At 41.4% G+C, this 26,109-nt stretch overlaps 1 protein-coding gene across 1 annotated transcript in view; it reads right to left on the reverse strand.

Moving 5' to 3' along the window:
* The window catches only part of LOC122540179 (dynein axonemal heavy chain 8-like), a 1,258,818-nt gene that overhangs the window by 296,725 nt on the left and 935,984 nt on the right, over window positions 1-26,109 (reverse strand). The window contains exons 54-57 of the mRNA XM_087976819.1: window positions 16,267-16,401; window positions 10,897-11,019; window positions 9,295-9,508; window positions 403-512 (exon numbers count right to left, since the gene is read on the reverse strand). Of these exons, the coding sequence (XP_087832945.1) occupies window positions 403-512; window positions 9,295-9,508; window positions 10,897-11,019; window positions 16,267-16,401 (582 nt within the window). The remainder of the gene's footprint in view (window positions 1-402; window positions 513-9,294; window positions 9,509-10,896; window positions 11,020-16,266; window positions 16,402-26,109) is intronic.

A 26,109-nucleotide genomic window follows, 5' to 3' on the forward strand; every position in this document is an offset into this window, starting at 1 on the left:
CAGGGTACTCCAGGCCACATAAAATTTATTATGAAAGAATGCACATTAAAATTCATTTTATGATTAGATGATTTTACAAACAAAAATAATTTTGATAAATTTCTTAAGAGTTTTTTTCAGTGGGACCACAGAGTGAAGATGGGGAGATTTGAGTGTAATGAGGAATGAGTGCTCACTTGGTAATTTGGTAAAATCATTGATAGATTTTTCTCAAGCTATAATTTAGGCTAACAGTTAACTTTCTCTGACTAATGACTTCAAAGCTGCAAGCTTGTTAAGAAACTCAGCTGAACTACTGAACATTTATCTCTCAATCCACAGTATGTCTGATTTAATATTTTATTCATTTAAATGTTTGAATAGAAATTAGGAACATATAACCATTTCTGATAGCATCAGTACCTTTGTCCACTGCCAAAGGACTCTGCTTGTGACAACAAGTTTTGTTATCATGTCAGTGACTTCAGAATTAAATCGTCTTGCTGGATGAAAATATCCATTTCCAATAATTCCTGCCAAAAATACAGACAAAATTTTAATGAATTGACATTTATATTAACAATCCTGCTTGACAGAGTAGAAATCTAAATTTTGATTTTGTTCCATAACTTGTCAGGATAATGCCATAGGGGCTTAGAAACTGACGTAATTTGAGAACATGCCAAAAACTGCTTCCACATAATCTAATTGATTTATTTTCATATTCTTGGACCTGAAGTGCATCTTTAAAATACTAAAGGCCTGTTTGACGGTACTCAGGTCCTATTATAGTTGTGCTTTCCTCAAATTATAGGGTCTTTTGGGAGCTCACCAATCAAGTTCTTAAACGTTACTCCTTCTCTTGAGATCTGTGTTGGTTAATGAAACAGCTGAGAGAGTTGTGACTTTCTATTCATGAGGCAACCTTGAAAACAGTTCTTGATGTAGCCAAAATCTGTGGGAAGATCTGCCACCCTGCCTACTCATAATAGGCCCACACAAAACATAGGAAGCAAACTTGGCCAAACTATACCAAAAACACACAGAGTGCCTCAGCAGGGATCAAGCAGGCTGACAAGTGAAATCAGACAGCACTCGCAGACAATGGAATACACTTCCCAGCAATCACTAACAATGTCAGATCAACCACAGCTATCCCAAAGCCCCAAGGGCAGTCTCATAACCCAGCAATACCAAAGCCATTTAAAGAACAGGTCAGACAGAGTAGCACCACTAAGAGCATTGCTCCCAGGACAAGACAATGGAAGCACCTCACCGCTTCAGAAGAGACATTAGCACCTACCTGCGAAGAGGATGGGAAGCTCCTGACTCATTGATACTGTCAGGATGTTGCATTGTATTGAGAATCAGGACATTCATCCGATAACTGTTTTCCAATTAGCATCATTGTAGCTAGATTACTCCATTTCCAGATACATTGTATCTTTCCCCATTTCTAATTAACCTTCTTGTACAAGATTATCATAAAACCTGGCTTCTTCCTCAGCTCGAAGAAGAGAACCCTTGATCTACCTGTACAGACCGTAGCAGTTCTGTATCAGCCTAGTCAATTTCTCTTCCAGCAATATCGCTTGTAATAAACAGCTTGTCAATTTAACCTGATCTGATTTGTGTGATCTCTGCTTTAATGGGCTAATTTCTCCAACATAAACTACCTGGATATTCACAGAAGTGTTATGGCACAGCAGGAGGCCATTCAGCCCATTGTGCCTGCACCAGCTCATTAAATGTGCATCATTACCCAGTGCCAGTCTCCTGATTTTTCCTTCTTGCTCTTGCACATTATTGTTTCCAAATAATCATTTAAATGTTCCTTTAAATGCCTTGATGAAACCTATCTCCACCACACTTCCAGGCAGAGTATTCCATACACTAACTACACAGAGGGAAGTTTTTTTTTCCTCACTTCACTCATAACACCATAAAACATAGGAGAAGAAATTAGGCCATTCAGCCCATTGAGCCTGCTGTGTCATTCAATCATGGCTGGTAAGTTTCTCAAACCCATTCTCTCACTTTCTCCTCATAGCCCTTGATCCCCTTGATATTCAAGAACCTATTTATTTCCTTCTTAAATATATTCAATGACCTGGCCTCCACAGCCTTCCAAAGCAATGAATTCCACAGATTCACCACACTCTGACTGAAGAAGTTTCTTCTTATCTCCATTCTAAGAGATCTTTCATTTTCTTTAGAGCTATGCCCTCATGTCCCAGTCTTCTCCAACCAATGGAAACATCTTCACAACATCCACACTGTCCAAGCCATTCAGTATTTTGTATGTTACAATTAGATCCCCCCTCATCTTTCTAAACTGCATTCAATATAAATCCAGAGACTGCAAACACTCCTCATACGTTTCATTTCTGTGACTTTTCTTGTGAACTTCCTCTGAACATTCTCCAGGGCCAGTACATCCTTCTTGAGATATGGGGCTCAAAACTGCACACAGCACTCCAAATGTGGTCTGACCAGAGCCTGATAGAGCCTCAGAAGTCTAACCCTGTTTTTATATTCAGGTCCTCTCAAAATATGTGTCATCATTGCATTTGCCTTCTCAACTACTGATTAAACCAGCAAGTTTACATTGTGAGAATCCTGGAGTAGAACTCCCAAGCCTCTTTGCACTTCAGACTTCTGAATTTTTCCCCATTTATAAATCAGTCCATGCCTCCATTCTTCTTACCAAAGTGCATGACCTCACACTTTTCCATTTTTTACTCCATTTGCCACTTCTTTGCCTACTCATCTAGCCTGTCCAAATCCTTCTGCAGCTTCCCCACCTCCTCAATGCTACCTGCCCTTCTACGTATCTTTGTATCATCTGTAAATGTAGCTAGAATGCTCTCAGTTCTTTCATCTAGATCTTTAATGTGTAAAATGAAAAGTTGTGGTCCCAACACTGAGCTTTGTGAATACCACTTAGCACCAGCTGCCATCCTGAGAAGCACCCTTTTATCCCCACTCTTTGCTTTCCGCCAGACAGCCAAGCTTCTATCCATGCTAGCTCCTGGCCCTGAACACCACGGGCCCTTATCTTACTCATAGCCCCCTGTGGGGCACCTTGTCAAAGGCTGTCTTGAAGTCCAGATAGATAACATCCATTGGCTCTCCTTGGTCTAACCTGCTCATTACTTCCTGAAAGAATTTTAGCAGATTTGTCAGGCATAACTTCTCCTTGATGAAACCATGCTGATTTTACAATATTTTACCACAGTTCCAAATATTCATAAATCTCATCTTTCACAATGGATTCCAGAATCTTACCCATGACCGAGGTTAGGCTAATCTGTCTATAATTTTCCATCATTTTGCTTTACTCCCTTTTAAATAGGAGTGTCATGTTAATGATTTTTCAGTCCTCTAGCACCCTCATGGATTCTAGCGATTTCTGGAAGATCACCATTAACGCCTCCACTATCTCTTCAGCTATCTTCCTTAGAACTCTGAAGTGTAGTTCAATTAGCCCAGGTTATTTATCCACCTTCAGGCCATTCAGTTTTTCTAGCACCTTCTCTTTGGTGAAGGTCATCATACTCAGCTCTGCCCCTGCACTCTCTTAAATTTTTGGGGAAGTACTCGTGTCTTCCACCATGAAAACTGGCATGAAGTAATTATTCAATTCCTTAGCCATTTCCTTGTTCTCCAGTATTATCTTTCCTGCTTCATGTTCCAGTGGCCCAAAGTCCACTGATGTCTCTTTTTTGCCCTTTATATATCTAAAGAAACTCTTACAGTCTTTCTTTATATTACTGGCTAGCTTACCCTCATATTTAATCTTCTCCCTCCTCATTTTTTTTGTTATTCTCTGTTGGTCTTTGTAAGCTTTCCAATCCTCAGGTTTCCCACTGCCCTTCCCCACATTATATGCTTTCTCTTTTGCTTTGATGCTATCCCTGACTTCCCTACTCAACCATGGTTGCCTCATCCTCCCTGTACCATGCTTCTTTTTCCTCAGGATGAATCTCTGCTGTCTCTCCTGAATTACTCCCAGAAACTCCTGCTATCGCTGTTCCACTATCTTTCCTTCTCGGCTCCTCTCCCAGTCAATTCTACCCAGCTCCTCCCTCATGCCTCTGTAGTTACCCACCATCTCACACCTCCCAATTTCGATCTGTGCCACAAGCTCATTTACCTTATTCCTTATACTGCATGCATTCAGATTATAACACCTTCAGTCCTGTATTAGCCACCCCTCTTCTCATTGTCATTTGTTTTTCCAGTGTGCTTGAAGTTTGATTGCCAAATCTTTCCATACACTTTGTCCTATTTGTGTCTGTGCTGGAAATTTTAATGATGTCTCCTGAATTCTGCACTCTTACCTCCTCCACCCCTCTTACCACCCGTACTACTTTTGCAGATCACTTTAAAGTTATGTCATCAAACACATTTTTTTGTTATGAGCAGGATCAGCTTCTCCCTATCGACTCTATCAAGCCCACTCATGATGTTGGAAACTTCTATCAGATCTACTTTTCGCCTTCTTCTCGACAAAACCAACAATCCCAATTTCTTCCATCTATCCTCATAGCTGAAGTTGATTGAAGTGAACACTGTTTGAGTGGAAGGTATTAGAAATGATGGAGGTGTCAATATGCTCAGTTGGGTTCTTCATGTGAATACGGGTGCAAAGAATGATACTCTGCACCTGAGATACGGTTACTTATTGGATAAGGTCCTGGTTCTCTGCATCTGAGATCAATTTGCTCTCCCTCACAAGAAACATGGCTACACAGTCGCTGCTTTAATAAACCTGTATGTTGCTAACCGGAACGTATGAGACTGGTTATATATGTGCAGAGGTTGAGTGCAATAATTTGCAGTGATTGGCAGGACACAGAGGCCAACTGAGAGTTTCTGAACTATACAATGTTCACTAGCTTCTGTGTCTCTGTAAGATGGCACCAGGCTCATCTTTTATTTTTCTTACATATGTTCTCCTCAAGCACAAGATACCTTCTGGCACCTGAGGGCACATACCTGCATAGGCAAAAAAAAAACATGCACTGGAAAACAGGCAGCTCACCTTTCTCCTCTCAGGTTAAAATAAGACAGTTGGAATTACATTTGGGCCAATTTTGCAGCAAAACATACAATTTTGAAATGATTTCATAAGAACGTAATAAATAGGAGCAGGAGTAGGCCATCTGGCCTGTGAATTCAGCTCCACTTAACCCATCATAACCCTTAATTTCTTTACTGTTCAAAAATCAATCTACCTTTGCCTTAAAAACATTCATCAAAGTCACCTCAACTGCTTCACTGGGCAGGGAATTCCACAGATTCACAACCCTTTTGGTGAAGAAGTTCCTCTTAACCTAATTCTGCTCCCCCTTACCTTGAGGCTATGCCCCCTACTTCTAGTTTCACCTGCCAATGGAAACAACTCCCTGCTTTCCTTCATAATTTTCATGTGCTTTCATAAGATCCCCCCTTAGTCTTCTAAGTTCCAATGAGTATAGTCCTAGTCCACTCAATCTCTTCTCATAAACTAACCCTCTCAATTCGGGAATTAATCTCGTGAACCTCGCCCGCGACAACATGCACTCCCCATCCCCCCTCCCCCGCCAGCTGCCTCCCGTGCCACTATATCCTTTCTTAAGTAAGGAGACCAAAGCTGTGCACAGAACTCCAGGTGTGTCCTAAATAGCACCCTATACAACCGCAGCATAACCTCCCTGTTTTTAAACTCAATCCCTCCCGCAATCAAGGACAATATTCCATTCTACAGGTGTTTCTTGTTTCTCCAAAAGGAAACCGTGACAACCCAAACAAATGCACACGGTTCAGATTTATATTATTACGCCTGCTCTGTACCCTTCTTTGGAGCTCAAGAAACACAATTGACTCAGTTTCAAAAACAGAAATTACTGGAAAAGCTCAGCAGGTCTGGCAGCATCCGTGCAGAGAAATCAGTTAACGTTTCAGATTCAGTGACCCCTTCCTCAGAACTCTTTCAGTTTTTATTAATTCAGTTTCTCTGTCCATGGATACAGCAAGACTTGCTGCGTTTCCATGTTTTTTTTTTGTTTAGTTGCTGCAGTGGAATCTGCCTTTAAAGCTAATGTTTGAGGAGGTAACAAGTAGGATAGATAAAGGGGAAGCAATCAATGCAATCGATTTGGATTTTCAGAAAACATTTGATAAGTAAACACATGCTAGATTACTTAAAAAAATAAGAGTGCTGGTGTTGGAGGTTGTTTATTAGCATGGACAGAGGATTGGATATTTAATGGAAGACAGAGGGTTGACTTAAGGGAGTTTTTCAGGATGGCAATCTGCACCTAGTAGAGTGTTGCAGGAATCAGTGCTGGGGTCTCAATTATTTAGAATATATATTGATAACTTCTGTTATGATACGGGGTAAACCCTCCTGCTTAATTTAAACCAGCAACGCAGAAATGACTTATCCTGTGCAGTGATCTGTGAAAATTGGTGAGGCCAAGAACTATTTAAAGTAAAAATTAACATCTTTAGTTCTTAAAGTATAACAGAGAATAATTAACTAACAACTATTTACAACTCCTTCCTCTAACCTATCTTTTACCTTCCCTTCTATAATACTAGTCCGATATAGCACCCCCCACCACCATTTACAATTACCAAAAAATCAAGTTTTCAAAACCAGCCAGATATCAAATTTTCTCTTCATATCTTCCTCGGTCTTCTTTTCTTCTTCTTAAGGATTTCTGCTTCAGAGGTTACTGATCGATAAAGGTATCTTTAAGAGAGCTATTTTTGGGCAGTCTTTACATGCTGGTGGCTTGGCAGTTCTCCCCTCAACTGTTCAAATTTCTCCGGTCTTATACCCCCAATGACCCGATTGTGTCATTGCTTTTTAAGATTGTCAATATACTAAATTGAAACTGGATTGGAGATTGGTACTTTTTTGGGGTATAATTTAAACTGACAGGCCTAATTCAAATCTGTTTTTGTCTCCAGGCAACTAGCTACCCTATTTACGCCAGTAGCTGGACCACATGTTACATTGAAACTTATTCAGAACACTTGGTGCTGTCAAGTTGTTCTGCTAGCTTTTAACTCTCTTAAAGGTACTGTACGCCCACATCTTCATAACACTTAGAAGAGGAATGTAAAGAAACTCCAGCTAAATTTGTGAATGACACAAAAATAGGTAGGACGGCAAGTGGTGAGGATGACACAAGAGGGGATACAGACAGGTTAAGTGAGTAGTCAAGAACTTGGCCGATGAAATATATGGGAAAATGTGAGGTTTGGACTCTGGTAGAAAGCAGCATAAAAACTAAGAGCAAGAATAGGCAATTTGACCTTTTGAGGCTGCTCCAACTATAGAGAAGCTGAGCATTATTTAAATAGATAATGACTGCAGAATGCTACAGCACAGAGGAATTTTGTGAGTCCTTGCTCACAAATGCACAAACAAAATGTGCATTTCTCATTCAGCAAAGAACAAATTGCAATACAGCACAGGAACAGACCCTTTGGCCATCCAAGTCTGCGTCGACATATTTTGCTCTTTCACACTCAAACTGTCTTCACTTGGTGGTGGCATGGTGGCTCAGTGGTTAACACTGTTGCCTCACACCGCCAGTGACATGGGTTTGATTCCAGCCTCAGGAGACTGTGTGGAATTTACACATTCTCCTTGTGTCTGCATTTCCTCCGGGTGTTCTGGTTTTCTCCCACTGTCCAAAGATGTGCAGGTTAAGTGAATTGGCCATGCTAAATTGTCCATAGTATTCAGGGATGTGTAGGCTAGGTGTATTAGTCAGGGATAAATGTTGAGTAATAGGGTAGGGAAATGGGTGTGGGTGGATAACACTTCGGAGGGTCATCGTAGACTTGTTGGGCCAAAGGGCCTGTTTCCACACTGTAGGGATTCTGTGATTCACTTACATGATCTGTATCCCTCTATTCACTTCCTATACTCGTATTTGTCCAGGTGCTTCTTGAATGCTGCAATTGTATCAGCTTCGACCACCTCCTCTGGTAATGCATTCCAAGAATTCACCACCTTTTGTGTGAGTAAATCTGCCTTGCACATCTCTTTTGAACACCCCCCTCCCCCCACTCCCCCACACCTTGAACCTGTGTCCCCTAGTAACTGACCCCTCCACCCTGGGAGAAAGCCTCATACTTTCCACTCTAACCATGCCACTTACAATCTTATAAACTTCTATCAGGTCATCCCTCAACCTCCTGCATTCCAGCGAAAACAAACTCAATCTATCCAATCTTTCTTCATAGCAAAAATTCCCCACATCAGGCAACATCCTGGTAAGTCCTTTAGAACATAGAACAATACAGCACAGAACAGGCCCTTCAGCCCACGATGTTGTGCCGAACATTTGTCCTAGCTTAAGCACCCATCCATGTACCTATCCAATTGCCGCTTAAAGGTCACCAATGATTCTGACTCTGCCATTCCCACAGGCAGCGCATTCCATGCCCCCACCACTCTCTGGGTAAAGAACACCTGACATCCCTAACATCCCCCCTATACCTTTCACCCTTCACCTTAAATTTATGTCCCCTTGTAACTTTCAGTACCCTTTTCAAAGCATTTACATCCTTCTGGTAGTATGGTGATTAGAACAGTATGCAAATCGTAAGGTAATTAGCAGGTATTGGAAATGGAAATGGAATGTTGGCCTTTATTCAAAGAAAATAAAATTTTAAAAAAGCGAAATTTTGCTAAAACTGTACAAGGTACTAGTCAGACCACAGATGGAATACTGTTTTGGTCTCCTTACCTAAGGAAAGACATACTGACATTGGAGGCAGTATAAAGAAGGTTCACTGAGTTGAGTGTGGAAACAGATGGACTGTCTTATGCAGACAGATTGAGTAGATTGGACTTGTACTGATTGGAATTTAGAAGAATGAAAGGTGATCTTATTAAAACATATAAGGTTCTTAGGGCACTTGACAGGGTAAATGTGGAATAATTGTTTCTCCTTGTGGAAGGCTTTCTGTTTCGTTATATGTTCAGCTACAGGTGATCTGGAGACTTAGAAGACTTGGCTTATGATCTTCCCATTCCACTTGCTTTGAGGATGCGTATGCCATATCTTGACTATTTTCATTTGAAAGATGGAGACTGATATAGGCTTTGTTGTGAGCAAACAATGAGCACTTCTGTCATCTGATTGAACTGAAAGCAGTGGTTACTACAGGGTGCTATTTTACAGCTTAGATTCCTTGTTCAAACATTCATTTCTCAATGGCATTAAACTGCATAGTTTATTCATGGGACAAATATGTGACAGAGTAACAATAGCATTTGTATAAAGCTGATAAATTGAAAATTACCAAAAATTTTGTCAATTGAAGCGTCAGTAGGTAATGTACAGTTGAAGACAGTGAACTGCCTCTTTAACCGTTGTGGAATATCATTGCGTCCCCCTCCTGGGTGGATCATTGCAGCCATTAGTTGCACATCAACAATTTTTGTAAAGTCTCCTGGTTTATCCAAATTGTACATTCCATGCATCTCTATCATCTGACGCACTATTTCATTAGTGATCTGAAGAACAGAAAAAAGACAAATATTGTTGCTTAAGCTTCAGATAGCCATTTTGCACTTTTTAGTATGTCAAAAAAGGTATGCTCCATTACCTTGTACTGGATGACTCTGGGGTTGTTTACTTGCGTAGTACAATATAAATTTCAAAAACTGCTTCACTGATTATATTTGTTTAAATTTGTATGATTGCTGTTGTTTATGTTTTGCTTTCACTGGATTACTGAGAGCTAAGTTTAAAGCTACTGACTCACAAAGCTCAGAAAAATTAAAATAGGGTATAGTGTATTATTATCCATGTTGATCACGGATCCGCTGCCATTTCTGAAAATATGTTTTTCACACCGCTGAAGGGTCATAACAATGTTTAATGATTCCTTCCAATTCTTCACTCCCAAGGATTGTGTTTTCTTGCAATATATAAGACAGGAAGCTTTACCTTGTAACAACATAGTTCCCATCATCACACTAAGACCATTACTTGTTATTTTGAAAGGTTACATTTGGAGCAGCCAATACAGGCATATTTATTTTGACAAAATTCTGCCTATTCATACGATTACTGAATTCTGCCTTGTATTGATCCTTCTACAATGCTTGTTAATAAAGTGTGACTATGCTGAAATGTGGGACAAACACAATGTAAAATCCAAATCTGAGGAGGTATGGTATCTTTCATTTAGTTTTAAAATAGGAACGTCCATAATAGTTCATTTGAACTATAACTTCTTTAGCAATACTTGACCTTGCCGATAACATGTCCCAAATAAGTGACCTTGGCTTTGGAAAGTTTAAGTTTTGCTAAATATATCATTATGTCAAATTTATGTACTTTTAAAAATAATACATAGAGGTGTTTCTCATGCATTATAGACCAGTAAATTGTTGATATAGCAACACAATATAAAAGTTCATTACCAATTTGATTAATTAAGAATTTGAAAAGTAGTTTGAGCAAACTTCATTGAGAGAGGGCTCACTTTACACTGGTGTAGATTCTTTGGAGTTACAACCAGAGGTCTTCTAATCTTGATTTGTTAATGGCATTTGTCAATATCCTTTTGTGTTTCCAACTCTATCAAATAAATCTTCATTCTTTACAGTAGAATAAAAATCAATCTTTTTACGGCATTCAATATTTTACAAGAAATGCAAAATCCTAGAGTGCCGTCAGGCTAGGCAAATCAACATCATAGAGCTTAACAATCTGCCTTGACTCAAATTCAATTATATGTAATAATATACAATAACAATATTTACAAATGCCATGTTTTTTGGACATTCAGTTGTGTTCTGGAAAGTACTCCTCTTCTGGGTAAATGTCTAAAATTTGTTAAGGCCCCATCAGTGAATAATGCTATGCTGAAGTTTAAAAACTTGATGTATTTTACCTGATCTCCCCATTCATTGATAACAGGCATGTTGATATCATCAACAAATATTGTCATTTTCCGTCCACTTGGTGGCCCATATGTACTCCCCACACGTTTTTCTACATAACTTTCAACAGTTCTCTGCAAAGAAATGTACTTATTGTTATTTGTAAAAGTTAATGCCAGTGTACTCCTATAGTTCTGTACTTTATGATATGAAAGAAGCTTCACTGTTTCAATGTAATTTATATGAAATATCGTGCTGAATTAACCCTGGGGTACTCCTTTTTGGCTGATGTAAATTGAAAATGTCCCACATCTTTTTGCTGTCAGTTTTGGAAAAAAGATCATTACTTGGATCTTTTTTGTGGAACAATGTCTCTTGTCTCCTTCTCTAACTGTCACCACATAGCACCCATTATTTCAGCTCCATTTATCTGAATACAAACATGCAGCAAAAATACAAGGAACAGTAAGATATGCAAGATATGCATTTCTTATAAAGCATGTCAGTCATAGTACTTTTTTTAAAAAATACTGTTCAGAGGAGCAGGAATTTCCTCCAGTTGCAAAGATTAAAGTGTGCCTGACTTCCTTACCACTGTGTCAGCTGAACCAGATTACCACAATCATTTTCGCCACGACCTAGGGGCGCTTATGACATAGTGGTAGTGTCCCTACTCTGGATCAGGTGGCCCAGATTCAAGTCCAACCTGCTCTAGAGGTGTGTAATAATATCTCTGAACCAATTGTTTGAGAAACTTTAGCTACATGAGCTTTCAATTTTCTTGCTTTTCATGACATACACTGCTTACTAAACAAAAGTCTTAAACATGATATTTGGTCCACACCAAATTGATCTTAAGTTTGGAAACTGAGACTTCAGGATGCTGACTTCTGATTATTTGTTTAGCAGAAAATCACTAGATGAAAGTGTACAATTTACTAACATTCATTCCTGACAAAATAAATTAAAGTGAAATGATGAGTGCTCCTACTGGACATACAACTGGCATCAGGACTGTGACCTGCATCTGTGGGAAGTGCACCCAACTCCAGCTCCTCAAAAACCACATTAGGGAACTGGAGCTGGAGCTGGATGAATATTGGATCATTTGGGAAGTGGCGGGGGTTACTGAGAGGAGTTATAGGGAGGTAGTCATACCTTAGGTAAAAGAAGAAGCTAGATGGATTATGGTCAGGAGATGGAAAGGGAACTGGCAGGCAGTGCAGCCATCCCTCTGGCCATTCCCCTTAATAACAAATGTATACCATTTTGTATACTGTTGGGGGGGGAACGATTTACCAGGGGTAAGCAATAGGGAACACGTCTCTGGCACAGAGTCTGTCCCTGTTTTCAGAGGGTAAGGGGTAACATGAGCAGAGCATTAGTCATCTGGGACTCCATAGTTAGGGGGACAGATGGGAGGCTCTGTGGGAACGAGAGTGATTCATGGTTGGTGTGTTGCCTCCCAGGTGCCAGGGTTTGTGATGAATCTGAACGTGTTTTCGGGATCCTTGAGTGGAAGGGAGAGCAGCCCTAAGTTGTCATCTATATAGGCACCAACAACATAGGTAGGAAGAGAAATGGGGATTTAAGGCAGAAATTCAGGAAGCTAGGATGGAAGCTTAAAGCTACAAACAGCATGGTCTTCACTTGAACCAGAGGGGTACCAATATCTTGAGGGGGAAATTTGCTCATGCTCTTTAGGTGGGTTTAAACTAATTCAGCAGGGGGATGGGAACCTAAGTTGTAGTTTGAGTATACAGGAGGTTGAGAGTAGTAGTGAGGTCAGAAATGAGGTTTCAAGATCACAAGTGGGCACTGGCAAGCATGAAGTTGGTTTGAAGTTTCGAGAATGTAGTGCTGGAAAAGCACAGCAGGTCAGGCAGCATCTGAGGAGCAGGAGAATCGACATCATGAGCAAAAGCCCTTTGCCCAAAATGTTGCTTCTCCTGCTCTAATCTCCAGCATCTGCAGTCCTCACTTTCGCTGAGTTGGTTTGAAGTGTTTACTTCAATGCCAGGAGCATCTGGAATAAGGTAGGTGAACTTGCAGCATGGGTGGCATCTGGATTTCAATGTTGTGGCCCTTTCAGAGACATCAGTAGAGCAGGGACAGGAATGATTGTTGCAGGTTCTGGGATTTCTATGTTTCAGTAAAAACAGAGAAAATGGTAAAAGGTGGGGTGACGTTGTTAGTCAAGGACAGTATTACGGTTGCGGAAAGGACGTTTGAGGACTGGTCTACTGAGGTAGTATGGGCTGAGGTTAGAAATGGAGAGGTCACCCTGTTGGGAGTTTTCTATCAGCCTCCGAATAATTCCACAGATGTAGAGGAAAGGAGTGCAAAGATGATCCTCCATAGGAGCGAGAGTGACAGGGTTGTTGTTATGAGTTCTTTAACTTTCCAAATATTCATTGGGAATACTATAGCTCAAGTACTTTAAATGGGTCAGTTTTTTTCCATTGTTTCTTGACAGAGTATGTAGACAGGCTAACAAGGGGCGAGGCCACATTAGATTTGGTAGTGGGTAATGAACCTGGCCAGGTGTTAGATTTGGAGATAGCTGAGTACTTTGGTAATAGTGACCACAATTCGATTATGTTTACTTTAGCAATGGAAAGGGATAGGTATATACTGTAGGGAAGGAGTTATAGCTGGGGGAAAGGCAAGATTTAGGATGCATTGGATGGCGAAGGAAATTGCAGGCATTGGGCACAATTGAAATGTGGAGTTTATTCAAGGAAAGGCTACTGCGGGTCCTTGATAAATATGTATCTGTCAGGCAGGGAGGAAGTTGTTGAGCACGAGAGCAGTGGTTTAGTAAGGAAGTTGAATCTCTTGTCAAGAGGAAGAAGAAAGCTTATGTTTGAATGAGATGCGATGGCTCAGTTTAGGGTGCTTGAGAGTTACATGATAGGCTGGAAAGACCTAAAGAGAGATGTAAGAAGAGCCAGGAGGTGTCATGAGAAGTTGTTGGTGGACAGGATCAAGGAAAACCCTAAGGCCTTCTATAGGTATATCAGGAATAAAAGAATGACTAGAGTAAGATTCAGGCCAATCAAGGATAATAGTGGGAAGTTTTGTGTGAAGTCAGAGGAGGTGCTAAATGAATACTTTTTGTCAGTATTCACATTAGAAAAAGACAAGGTTGTCAAGGAGAATACTGAGATAGAGGCTATTAAACTAGATGAGATTGAGGTTCGCAAGGAGGAGGTGTTAGCAATCCTGTAAAGTTTTAAAATAGATGAGTCCCCTGGGCAGGATGGGATTTATCCTAGGATTCTCTGGGAAACCAGGGAGGAGATTGCCAAGCCTTTGGTTTAGATCTTTATGTTGCCATTGTCTACAGGAATAGTGCTAAAAGACTAATGTTGTCCCCTTGTTCAAGAAGCGGGATAGAGACAACCCTGGTAATTATAGACCAGTGAGCTTTACTTGGGTTGTGGGTAAAGTGTTGGAAAGGGTTATAAGAGATAGTATTTATAATCATCTAGAAAGAATAAGTTGATTAGGGATAGTCAACACAGATTTAAGAAGGGTAGGTCATCCCTCTCAAACCTTATTGAGTTCTTTGAAATGACCAAACAGGTGGAAGAAGGTAAAGTGGTTATATGGTGTATATGGATTTCAGTAAGGCATTTGATAAGGTGTCCCATGGTAGGCTATTGCAGAAAAGTTGAGGCATGGGATTGAGGGTGATTTAGCCTTTTGGATCAGAAATTGGCTAGCTAAAAGAGGGTGGTGGTTGATGGGAAGTATTCATTCTGGAGTTCAATTACTAGTGTTGTACTGCAAGGATCTGTTATGATCCACTGTATTTGTCATTTTTATAAGTGACCTGGCATGAGGGCAAAGAAGGATGGGTTAGTAAATTTTTGGATGACACTAAAGTCGCTAGAGTTATGGGTAGTGACGTAGGATGTTGTAGGTTACAGAGAGACAGAGATATAGTATGGGCGGCTTGGTGGCACAGTGGTTAGCACTGCTGCCTCACAGCACCAGAGACCCGGGTTCAATTCCCGCCTCAGGCGACTGACTGTGTGGAGTTTGCACGTTCACCCCGTGTCTGCGTGGGTTTCCTCCGGGTGCTCCGGTTTCCTCCCACAGTCCAAAGATGTGCAGGTCAGGTGAATTGGCCATGCTAAATTGCCCATAGTGTTAGGTAAGGTGCAAATGGAGGGGTATGGGTGGGTACGCTTCGGCGGGTCGGTGTGGACTTGTTGGGCCGAAGGGCCTGTTTCCACACTGTAATGTAATTTAATCTAATAAGCTGCAGAGCTGGGCTGAGAGGTGGCAAATGCAATTTAATGTAGAGAAGTGTGAGGTGATTCACTTTGGAAGGAGTAACAGGAATGAAGAGTACTAGGCTAATGGTAAGATTCTTGGAAGTGTAGATGAGCAGAGAGATCTCGGTGTACCTAGATCCTTGAAAGTTGCCACCCAGGTTGACAGGGTTGTTAAAAAGGTATACGGTATGTTAGCTTTTATTGGTAGAGGGACTGCGTTTCGGAACCATGAGGTCATGCTGCAGCTGTACAAAACTTTGGTGCAGCTGCACTTGGAGTATTGCGTACAGTTCTGGTCACTGCATTATAGGAAGGATGTGGAAGCTTTGGAAAGGGTTCAGAGGAGATTTACGAGGACGTGGGCGGCACGGTGGCACAGTGGTTAGCACTGCTGCCTCACAGCACTAGAGACCCTGGTTCAATTCCCGACTCAGGCGACTGACTGTGTGGAGTTTGCACATTCTCCCCGTGTCTGCATGGGTTTCCTCCGGGTGCTCCGGTTTCCTCCCACAGTCACAAAGATGTGCGGGTCAGGTGTGGACTTGTTGGGCCGATGGGCCTGTTTCCACACTGTTAAGTAATCTAATCTAATCTAAAGGATGTTGCCTGGTAATGAGGGAAGGTCTTACAAGGAAAGGCTGAGGGTCTTGAGGCTGTTTTCGTTAGAGAGAAGAAGGTTGAGAGGTGACTTAATTGAGACATATAAGATAATCAGAGGGTTAGATAGGTTGGACAGGGAGAGCCTTTTTCCTCAGATGGCAATGACTAGCACAAGAGGACATAGCTTTAAATTGAGGGGTGATGGATATAGGACAGATGTCAGAGGTAGTTTCTTTACTCAGAGAGTAGTAGGGGCATGGAACACACTGCTTGCAACTGTAGTGGACTCACTGACTTAAGGGCGTTTAAATGGTCATTGGAGAGGCATATGCACGAGAATGGAATAGTGTAGGTTAGATGAGCTTCAGACTGCTTTCACAGGTCAGCGCAACATTGAGGGCTGAAAGGCCTGTACTGCGCTGTAATGTTCTATGTCCTATGTTCTAATTAGATCCATCAAGTTCCTTTTGAGCTTCTACATGTAGAACACGTTACCTGGAACATGTAGGGTTCTGTAGCAGATGAGAAATTCAAACTCTTGGACAGATGCTCTTCTGGATCATATTTCTTCAGATAGCCTTTAATCATGACTGTTTTTGCTGTTCCCTGTTCTCCAGTCAGAAGTACTGCCTATCATAGTATCAAAAATATATTTGTTTGTATACAAAAGTAGGAGCAGCAGTAAACCATTCAGCCTGCTCAGTCATTCAACAAGAGTAGTGTGCCGGAAATCAAGCCCCGCTATTCCTGAAATCATCATACAAGAGTTTACTACAAAGAATAAAGAATAAAGAACATTACAGAGCAGGAACAGCCCTTCGGCCCTCCAAGACTGCGTCAATCTATATCCTCTGTCTTATTCTGCTGTCTATTTTTTAAGGTTCTGTATCCCTTTGCTCCCTGTCCATTCATATATCTGTCTAGATGTATCTTAAATGACGCTATAATTCCTGCCCCTGTCCCTGCCACCTCCGCTGGCAATGCATTCCAGGCACCCACCACCTTCTGCCCTAACCTTTTCCCCTCTCACTTTGAACTCATGACCCCATAATTTATAAAGTAAACAGAATTAAGACCCATATTGACAGAAGAACAGAGCAGGGTTCTATATTTAATAAGAATTATTGTTTCTTACAAATAAATACTCTAGCTACAGGTAAACAATTATGGAACATCAGCTTTTAATGCTACTGTTAAAACTGTAAGCTATTTATAAACTCTACCCAACACATCCAACAAACACACAGGAGAAAAAAAACCTCTGGTTTGATGGTTTCTAATAAGACAGTTACAGCCCCAAGCTGTTCCATTACACGGAGCCAATCACATAGCTGTTCTGAGGCAGAAGGCCGTTGTTGTTAATAACTGGTCACAATCAGTTACCTGTTGCTAGTTAAAGCTCCATTCATACACAACCCTGATTGTCTGGAAATGGTTTGAACATGCAGCTGTATAAACAATAGTACAATGAGTGTCAGGTAGCTTGTTCATAAAACCTGCTGCAATCCTTTGCAATCTTTGTTTTTTTAAACAATCCTTTTCCCATTTCAATCCACAATCAAAAATTCAGAAAAATGAAAAGATACATTTTCACACTGATCTGTTGCGTTTTGAGATCCATATTCTCATCTACCCCTGATATAAAGCACTTTATGTCATGAAGACAGTCAAAATGTAAAATACAATCTGTTTAATGCTTGAAAACTGTTTCTGAGTATTTTGAAAAATAAGAAATTGCTTAATGAACATTTTATATAAATGGGTATGCCTAGTCCCAGTATTTTCCCCAATTCAAAAATAGAGTGTGCTGGACAAACTCCGCAGATCTGGCAGCATCTGTAGAGGGAAAACAGAATTAACATTTCAAGAACCAGTGACATTTGTGAGAACTGAAGGCAGCTGGGAAATGATGGAATATAGGCTAAAGATAGGATTGGAATGGGGCATGGGGTTGGAGACTACAGTACATGGAGATGGCACTCAGACAGCGAGAGAAAAAAGGATATACAAACAAAGAGATCGCTGATGATAAACTGAGAGGTAATAGCTAGTAAAAGTGCAAAGGAGAAGTGTAAATGTTTGAAAATGGTGTGCCTGTGCTGGTAGCAGCCCATACAAGACAGGACTGAGGGGTATAGGGGAAGAGAATGAACAACAGAATGTGTATTGAAGTTGGGTACCTTATAGCCTTCAATGCTGAGTTTAACAATATCTGCTGTAAGCACATTCCATTTTTCCCTAGCTGTCTTCAGTTCTGATGAAAGGTCATTGGACTAAGTTTGTTTTCTCTCTGCAGAGGTTGCAGATCTGCTGTGTTTTTCCAGCATTCTCTGTTTTTATTGACAGATTTATTGAGAAATAAAGCTTTCGCTTGCCCATATTTTTGACGCAGTAGCTTGGCCAATTTTTCTCCAAGGTCCTTCATTCTAGCCACAGAATCCCTACAGTGTGGATAGAGGCCATACAGCCCATTAAGTGCACCAACCCTCTGAAATGCATCCCACATAGACTCACTCCACCAAATCCCTATAAGCTACATTTACCATGGCTAATTCGCCTAGCCTACATATTCCAGGACGCTACAGGGCAATTTAGCATAGCCATTTCACCTAACTTGCACATTTTTGGACTGTGGGAGGAAATCGGAACACTGGGGGGATATCCACAGACACAGAGAATGTGCACTCCACAGTCACCCAAGGCACTGAGGGGTTAAAAAGGTATGTGAACAGATATTCATTATTTAAAGGGAATATTTTATATAGCTGGAGTGATGAACAGGACACTCTGAAACAGAGTTGAAGACTGTGGATTTGTTAAATCTTCACCAGAATTGCGCAATTTTTCTGGAACTTCCTTGACGAGATTACCTAAAGAGAATAGGCACTGTGTTACCTGTCTTTGTAGGAGTTATCGGGAAACAAAGAGTGCTTCATCCCATTCTTAACAAAGGGGACAGTCAGTACATCAGTGTAAAAGATAAAGCTAAAGCCTTTGCAGCAATTATCAATCAGGAGTGTCGAGTCAATAATTCATGATGTCAGTCTTCAGCCAACTCGATTCACTCTGTATTATCTCAGGAAATGATTGGTGGCACTGGATACTGCAAAGACTATGGGCCCTGACAACATTTTGGCAATAGTATTGAAGCCTTTTGACTAAGTAACTTACCACTCCCTTAGCCAAGCTGTTCCATTTCATACAGAACACTGGCAATGTGGAGAATTGCCTAGGCATGTCATATACACAAAAAGCAGTACAAATCCAATGCAGCCAATTATTGCCCCATCAGACTAATCTCAATCATCAGTAAAGTAATGAAAGGTGTCATTAACAATACTATCAAGCAGCACCTGCACAGGATTAATTTGGTGGAAGCAGGTTTAATTGTGGCATTCAAGAATCAATTGTTTTGAAGTTAAGGCGTGTACTGTACCTTTAAGAGAGAGTGAATGCTGTTCTGAACTGAGAGATTATGAGAACCTGTGATATGACTCGATGGCAGTCTCAGAGTGTACTGGAAAATTGAAATCATGTAACTTTTAGCTGTGAAATGGATACCTGATTTTTGACAACAATTCAAATTTAACCAATCAGTTTAAATTATGTCCCAGGATACTAAAACTCAGTCAAGTTTGGATTTAATGTTTTGCCAACATCGAATCAATGAGACGATCCAACATTGGGGATATAAAAATGCAGACATTTTGAAAATTGGAGACAAAGAAACTGCCATTGAGAGAGACCCAAGAAATTAGGAAACACTCTCTATCAAAGGTACTTCTTCACATGAAACATATTTGCAATAAAAAGAAAGAAAAAGACCCAGGGAGATCTTCAGCCAGAAGAAGACAGACACCAAAGACAACAGTAGTTGTGTAGTTTTGACATTAAGTTGATGTAATTTGAATAAGTGTCTTATTGGAACAGCATATTGTCATAGAGTTGGAGGCAGGTAATAAGCAGTTAGGAGAAAGGGTGGCTTAGAGTTGTAAATAGTTATTTAATGCTCACTTTTAGAATTAAAAAAAATTGATATTATTTTCTTTAAATAGTGAAATTTGGGAGTTCTTGGTCACTCAAAGTTTAACATATTACAAGGTGAGGTGAGCTTTTCTGGGTGTTTGGTTTAATTAACAGAGGGGTTCACATGTCGTAACAGTTTGGGGTCTCGGCCAAGATTTGGACAGGTTTAGACAGATCCAGTCTGCGATTTGGACAGATTTGAACAGGTTTTGGGTATGAAAGGTTTCAGCATATTTAAACACTTGCCCACTAATGTCCTAGATCTTTAAATAAAATGTAAGTGAGACAATTTGTTTAATTTTGGTTACTTGCGGTTGGTTAAATTAAAAGTAAGAGAAATGGCTCTTACGATTGCTAAAGGGGTTATGGGGTTTGAAGATGCTTCCCAAATTTGTCAAAACTGTTTAAAAAGACAGAGGAAGGGCATACTTTTAGAATGAGCAAATAGGTTAGAATTGAATTTAACCGGGGACAAAAGGAAAGCTAAAATTATAATGGAGTTGCTGAAAATGTGTTGCTGGAAAAGCACAGCAGGTCAGGCAGCATCCAAGGAGCAGGAGAATCGATGTTTCGGGCATGAGCCCTTCTTTGGAGTTGGTCAAGTACTTAGATGTATCAGAGAAACAGACAAGTGCAGTAGAAAAACTTAAATTGCAATTGAGGCAAGCAGAGTTAGAAGACAAAGGAAGGGAAAGAAGAGGCATGAGAGAGAAAAAGAGAGAAAAAGGAAAAAAAAGGGAGAGAAGGTTCTTAGCTGAGCAGAGAGAGAGAGAAAGTGAGAGAGAATTTGAACTTTAAAAGTTGTGAAATAGTCAGAAAAGTCAAGTTAACAGGATGGAGATGAAGACAGAAGGTAGTGATGCAAATAAATGTTAAAACATTGCCACATGTTGACGAGCAAGATGTCAAAGCTTTCTTTAGTTCTTTGAAAAATTGGCTAGGCAGATGGAGTAGCCAGAGAACTTGTAGGTAATGCTAGTTCAGTCTAAGCTGGTAGGCAGAGCTGGTGACGTAGTTGCAGTGCTGTCAGATGAGGGGTCAAGAGATTATGCAGGTGTCAAACAGGCCCTTTTGAATGCTGATAAGTTGGTATCAGAAGTGATTAGACAGCGGCTCAGAAACATAAAGAAGGAACAAAGTCAGTCTTATGCTGAGTTCAAAAGAATTAAGCATGGTAATTTTGATAGATGGGTGTGGGCCTTCAAAAAAAGATCAGACCTATGACACTCTAAGAGAGATTATTCTGCTGGAGGAGTTTAAAAACTCACTTCCAGAGATGATAGGAATTCATGTGGCTGAACAGAAAGTTTAAGAAGTGAGAAGAGCGGCAGGGATGGCAGATGAATATGCATTGGTGCAGGTGAAACCTAGCTTCAGGCAAGAATTTCATCCTGTGAGGGATAGAAATTGGGAGAAGGGGAGATCTTACACTACAGAACAAAAATTAGAACAGGTGAAAAAAGAAGCCCAAGAGGATGGAAAGGAGGTGAAAGGCTCAAGTGTTTTCACTGTAATGGAGTGGGGCACAGAAAATTATAGTGAGGGTGGTTTAAGAGAGGCACTAGGAAAAAGTGTTTTCACTGCCAGAAGGTGGGACACGTAAAGTCACAGTGCTGGTCATTTAAGAAAGGCATTGTGGGAAAATATGTGGTACAGGAGGCCAAGCCAGTGGCATTAGTAATAAAGGAAGCCCCAAGAAAAATCGAGAAGCTGCAGGAATGTGCACAGCCTAGGCAGGGGCTGGGTAATGAGTTAGTGCCTGATCTCTATAAAGACTTTACCTCTGTGGGTAAAGTTTACTCAGGAAGAGCAGGGGGAAAAGGGAAAGAAGTTATATTTTTGAGAAATATGGGGTCTAATCAGTCTCTAATAGCAAGAGATGAACATATTTGCACTCTTTCTGATGTTACCCAAGAGAGTAGTAATTTGTGGAACAGATAGACAGAACTTTAGCATTCCCCTATGTAAGATCAGGTTGGAGAGCCAACTCAAGACTAGGGAGTGATTGATAGATTGTCAGTTCCAGGAATACTATTTGTTCTTGGCAACAATTTAGCAGGATCTAAGGTGGGAGTGACACCCCTTGTGGAGAAGCCAAAGGAAGGCCAGGGAACTGAGGAGTTAAAAGAAAAATACCCTGGAAATTTTCCAGACTGTGTAGTAACAAGATACCACTATCATAAGCTGAAAAAGTGTTGCTGGAAAAGTGCAGCAGGTCAGGCAGCATCCAGGGAACAGGAGAATTGACGTTTCGGGCATAAGCCCTTCTTCAGGAATGAGGAAAGTTTGTCCAGCAGGCTAAGATAAAAGGTAGGGAGGAGGGACTTGGGGGAGGGGCGTCGGAAATGTGATAGGTGGAAAGAGGTCAAGGTGAGGGTGATAGGTCAGACTGGGGTGGGGGCGGAGAGGTCATGAAGAAGATTGCAGGTTAGGAAGGCGGTGCTGAATTCGATGGATTTGACTGAGACAAGGTGGGGGGAGGGGAAATGAGGAAACTGGTGAAATCCGAGTTCATCCCTTGTGGTTGGAGGGTTCCTAGGCGGAAGATGAGGCGCTCTTCCTCCAACCGTCGTTTTGTTGTGGTCTGGCGATGGAGGAGTCCAAAGACCTGCATATCCTTGGTGGAGTGAGAGGGGGAGTTGAAATGTTGAGCCACAGGGTGGTTGGGTTGGTTGGTCCGGGTGTCCCAGAGGTGTTCTCTGAAACGCTCCGCAAGTAGGCGGCCTGTCTCCCCAATATAGAGGAGGCCACATCGGGTGCAGAGGATGCAATAGATGATGTGTGTGGAGGTGCAGGTGAATCTGTGGCGGATATGGAAGTTTCCTTTGGGGCCTTGGAGGGAGGTGAGGGGGGAGGTGTGGGCGCAAGACTTGTGCAAGACTTGCGCCCACACCTCACCCCTCACCTCCCTCCAAGGCCCCAAAGGAAACTTTCATATCTGCCACAGATTCACCTGCACCTCCACACACATCATCTATTGCATCCTCTGCACCCGATGTGGCCTCCTCTATATTGGGGAGACAGGCCGGCTACTTGCGGAGCGTTTCAGAGAACACCTCTGGGACACCCGGACCAACCAACCCAACCACCCTGTGGCTCAACATTTCAATTCCCCCTCCCACTCCACCAAGGATATGCAGGTCTTTGGACTCCTCCATCGCCAGACCACAACAAAACGACGGTTGGAGGAAGAGCGCCTCATCTTCCGCCTAGGAACCCTCCAACCACAAGGGATGAACTCGGATTTCACCAGTTTCCTCATTTCCCCTCCCCCCACCTTGTCTCAGTCAAATCCATCGAATTCAGCACCGCCTTCCTAACCTGCAATCTTCTTCCTGACTCTCCGCCCCCACCCCAGTCTGACCTATCACCCTCACCTTGACCTCTTTCCACCTATCACATTTCCGACGCCCCTCCCCCAAGTCCCTCCTCCCTACCTTTTATCTTAGCCTGCTGGACAAACATTCCTCATTCCTGAAGAAGGGCTTATGCCCGAAACGTCGATTCTCCCGTTCCCTGGATGCTGCCTGACCTGCTGCGCTTTTCCAGCAACACTTTTTCAGCTCTGATTTCCAGCATCTGCAGACCTCACTTTCTCCACCACTATCATAAGTCACAGCAAGAAGCAGACACTAAATAGAAAGACAAATGAGTTGAGGTTCAGTTAGCTTACACCCTGTTTGATGTAATGGTGCAAGAAAAATCTGAACAGGCAGAGGGTCAGGCAGAAGTGTTCAGTCCTGAAAGGCTAATGCACTTACAACAGAAAGACGAGGCAATAAAATATATAAATACTGATGCATACTCAGAAAAGGAATCAAAATGAATCCCTGACGGTTATTATCTTAAAGATAGAATCCTAAGATGAAAATGTCAGGTTAGTACAGAGGAGAAATGGGGGTATGTGCACCAGATTGTGTTGTTGGTAGCATACAGACAGTAAGTTATGGGTAGTACATGAATTACCAGAAGGGGGTCAGCCTGATGTGAGGAAGACTCAGGCTGAGGTATAAAAACACTTCTCTTGGCCCGGACTGCACAAAGATGTAGTTAAATTTTGCCATACATGTCATACATGCCAAATGGTACGGAAGCCACAGGCAGTAATAAAACCAGCACCTTTGTTGCCAATTCCTGCACTCAAAACCTTTTACACAGATTCTGGTTGATTGTGCAGGTCCCCTCCCTAAAACTAAAAGTGGGAACTAGTACTTGCTAACCATAATGGATATGTCTACCAGATTTCTAGAGGCAATTCCATTACGAAGTATTAAGGCAAAAAGGGTGGTGGAGGAGTTAGTAGCTTTCTTTAAGTGGTATGGGCTACCCAGAGAAATTCAGTCAGACCAAGGGTCTACTTTTACTGCTAGGCTGTTTAAGGAAGTCTTGGATAGCTTAGGCATACAGCACTTTAAATCAGGTACATACCATCCTGAATCCCAGGGAGCAGGCATCAGACTCTGAAGATCATGTTAAGAGCAGACTGAGAGGATTACCTGAATTATTCGCATTGTTTGACATTAGCGATGCCCCAAATGAATTTACTCAGTATACTCCCTTTGAGTTAATATTGGACATGAAGTGACATGGCCTTTGAAATGAATTAAAGAAAAACTGACAGGACCAAAGTCAGAGATCTAACATTTGTATTATGTATCTGAGGTGAGGGAGGGATTAAATTGGGTAAGTGAGTTAGCTAAACAGCACCTGAAGAGGACACAGCATAAAATGAAGCAGGTGACAGATAAAAACTCTAAAATTCAGACATTTTCCCATGGGGATGAAGTATTAGTATTGTTACCAGTGGTAGGAGATCCATTCAAAGCCAGGTTTAGTGGTCCCTATCAAACTTAGAAAAAGTTGAGTCAGGTAAACTGTCTGGTAAAGATGCCAGATAAAAAGAAAGCTGTATCAGGTGTGTCATGTGAATATGTTGAAGCCTTACTATAATAGAGACAGGGAACTGGAGAAACAGGTGTTAGTTACTGGCCTGCAGAGTGAGGAATCAAATCCAGATATCATGGAGTTTGATGTGCCTCAAAATACCTTAAATAATGAGGATGTCCTTGAAGAGTAGGATAGGTTAGTGAACTATCTGTCTCAGGAGCAAAGATCCCAGTTGAAAGGTTTGTTGCAGCAGTATGAGGACATATGCAGGCATAAGATGGGGAGGACGAATACTATTGTGCATCATGTGGACGTAGGGAATGTGTTCTGATAAAACAACACCGCTATAGACATAATCCTTTCAAAGCCACACAGGTCTAGAAAGAAGTGGACACAATGCTCAATTAAGATATCATTGAACCGAATCAGAGTGAGTGGAGTTCGCTGATTGTGTTAGTTCCAAAACCTGATGAGACTCAACGATTTTGTGTGGACTATTGGAAGGCCAACGCCGTAACAAAATCGGACTCATACCCAATACCAAGACTGGAGGACTAAATAGAGAAAGTTGGACAAACCACTAACATCATGAAGTTAGACTTACTGCAGGGTTATGGGTAGGCACCTTTATCAGAGAAAGCGAAAGAAGTTTCTGCGTTTGTAACCCCAAATAGGTTATATCAATTCAATGTGGTGCTCTTTGGAATGGAGAACGTACCAGCCACATTTCAAAGACTCATGAACAGGGTTGTGCTGGATTACCAAATTGTGTAGTTTATCTGGATGATGGAGTGATCTTTAGTGAATCATGGAAAGATCACATGGTACAGTTGGCAGAGCTCTTTGAATGATTACGAGAAACTGGTAATAAACTTAAATAAAATGGAATTCGCAAAGGCAGAGGTGACGTTCTTGGGACATGACATCGGTCATGGAAAGTTGACCTCAAGGAACGCCAAGGCAAAGGCCATTGAGAAATTTCCATGACTAACTTCAAAGAAAGAGTTGCTTTGAATTTTGGGACTAAGCAGATTCTACCAGGTGTTTGTTCCAAACTTCAGCAGCGAGACGACACTACTAACGGCTTTATGAAAGAAGAGCACAAAATTTCAGTGGACAGCACAATTCTAGGAAGCATTTGAGAATTTAAACCTGTATTACCCGCCAGTTTTAGTTACACCAAATTTTTTGAAACCCTTCAAAAATGCAATTGATGCTAGTGATATAGGAGTTGGAGCTGTACTGCGACCAGAAGATGTTGGTGGAATTGAATGGTCAAATGGCTGCTTTTCAAAGAAACCCAACACTCACCAGAGAAAATCCACTACTATTGAAAAAGAATTATTGAGTTTGGTACTGGTCTTATAACATTTTAAAGTTCATGCGATGAACTATGTGTCAGAGACAGTTGTGTGCATTGGCCAC

The sequence above is a fragment of the Chiloscyllium plagiosum genome, unplaced genomic scaffold (assembly GCF_037043375.1).
Source record: "Chiloscyllium plagiosum isolate Xiang-an unplaced genomic scaffold, Cpla_swu_hap1 HiC_scaffold_3, whole genome shotgun sequence".
Classification (NCBI taxonomy): Eukaryota; Metazoa; Chordata; class Chondrichthyes; order Orectolobiformes; family Hemiscylliidae; genus Chiloscyllium; species Chiloscyllium plagiosum.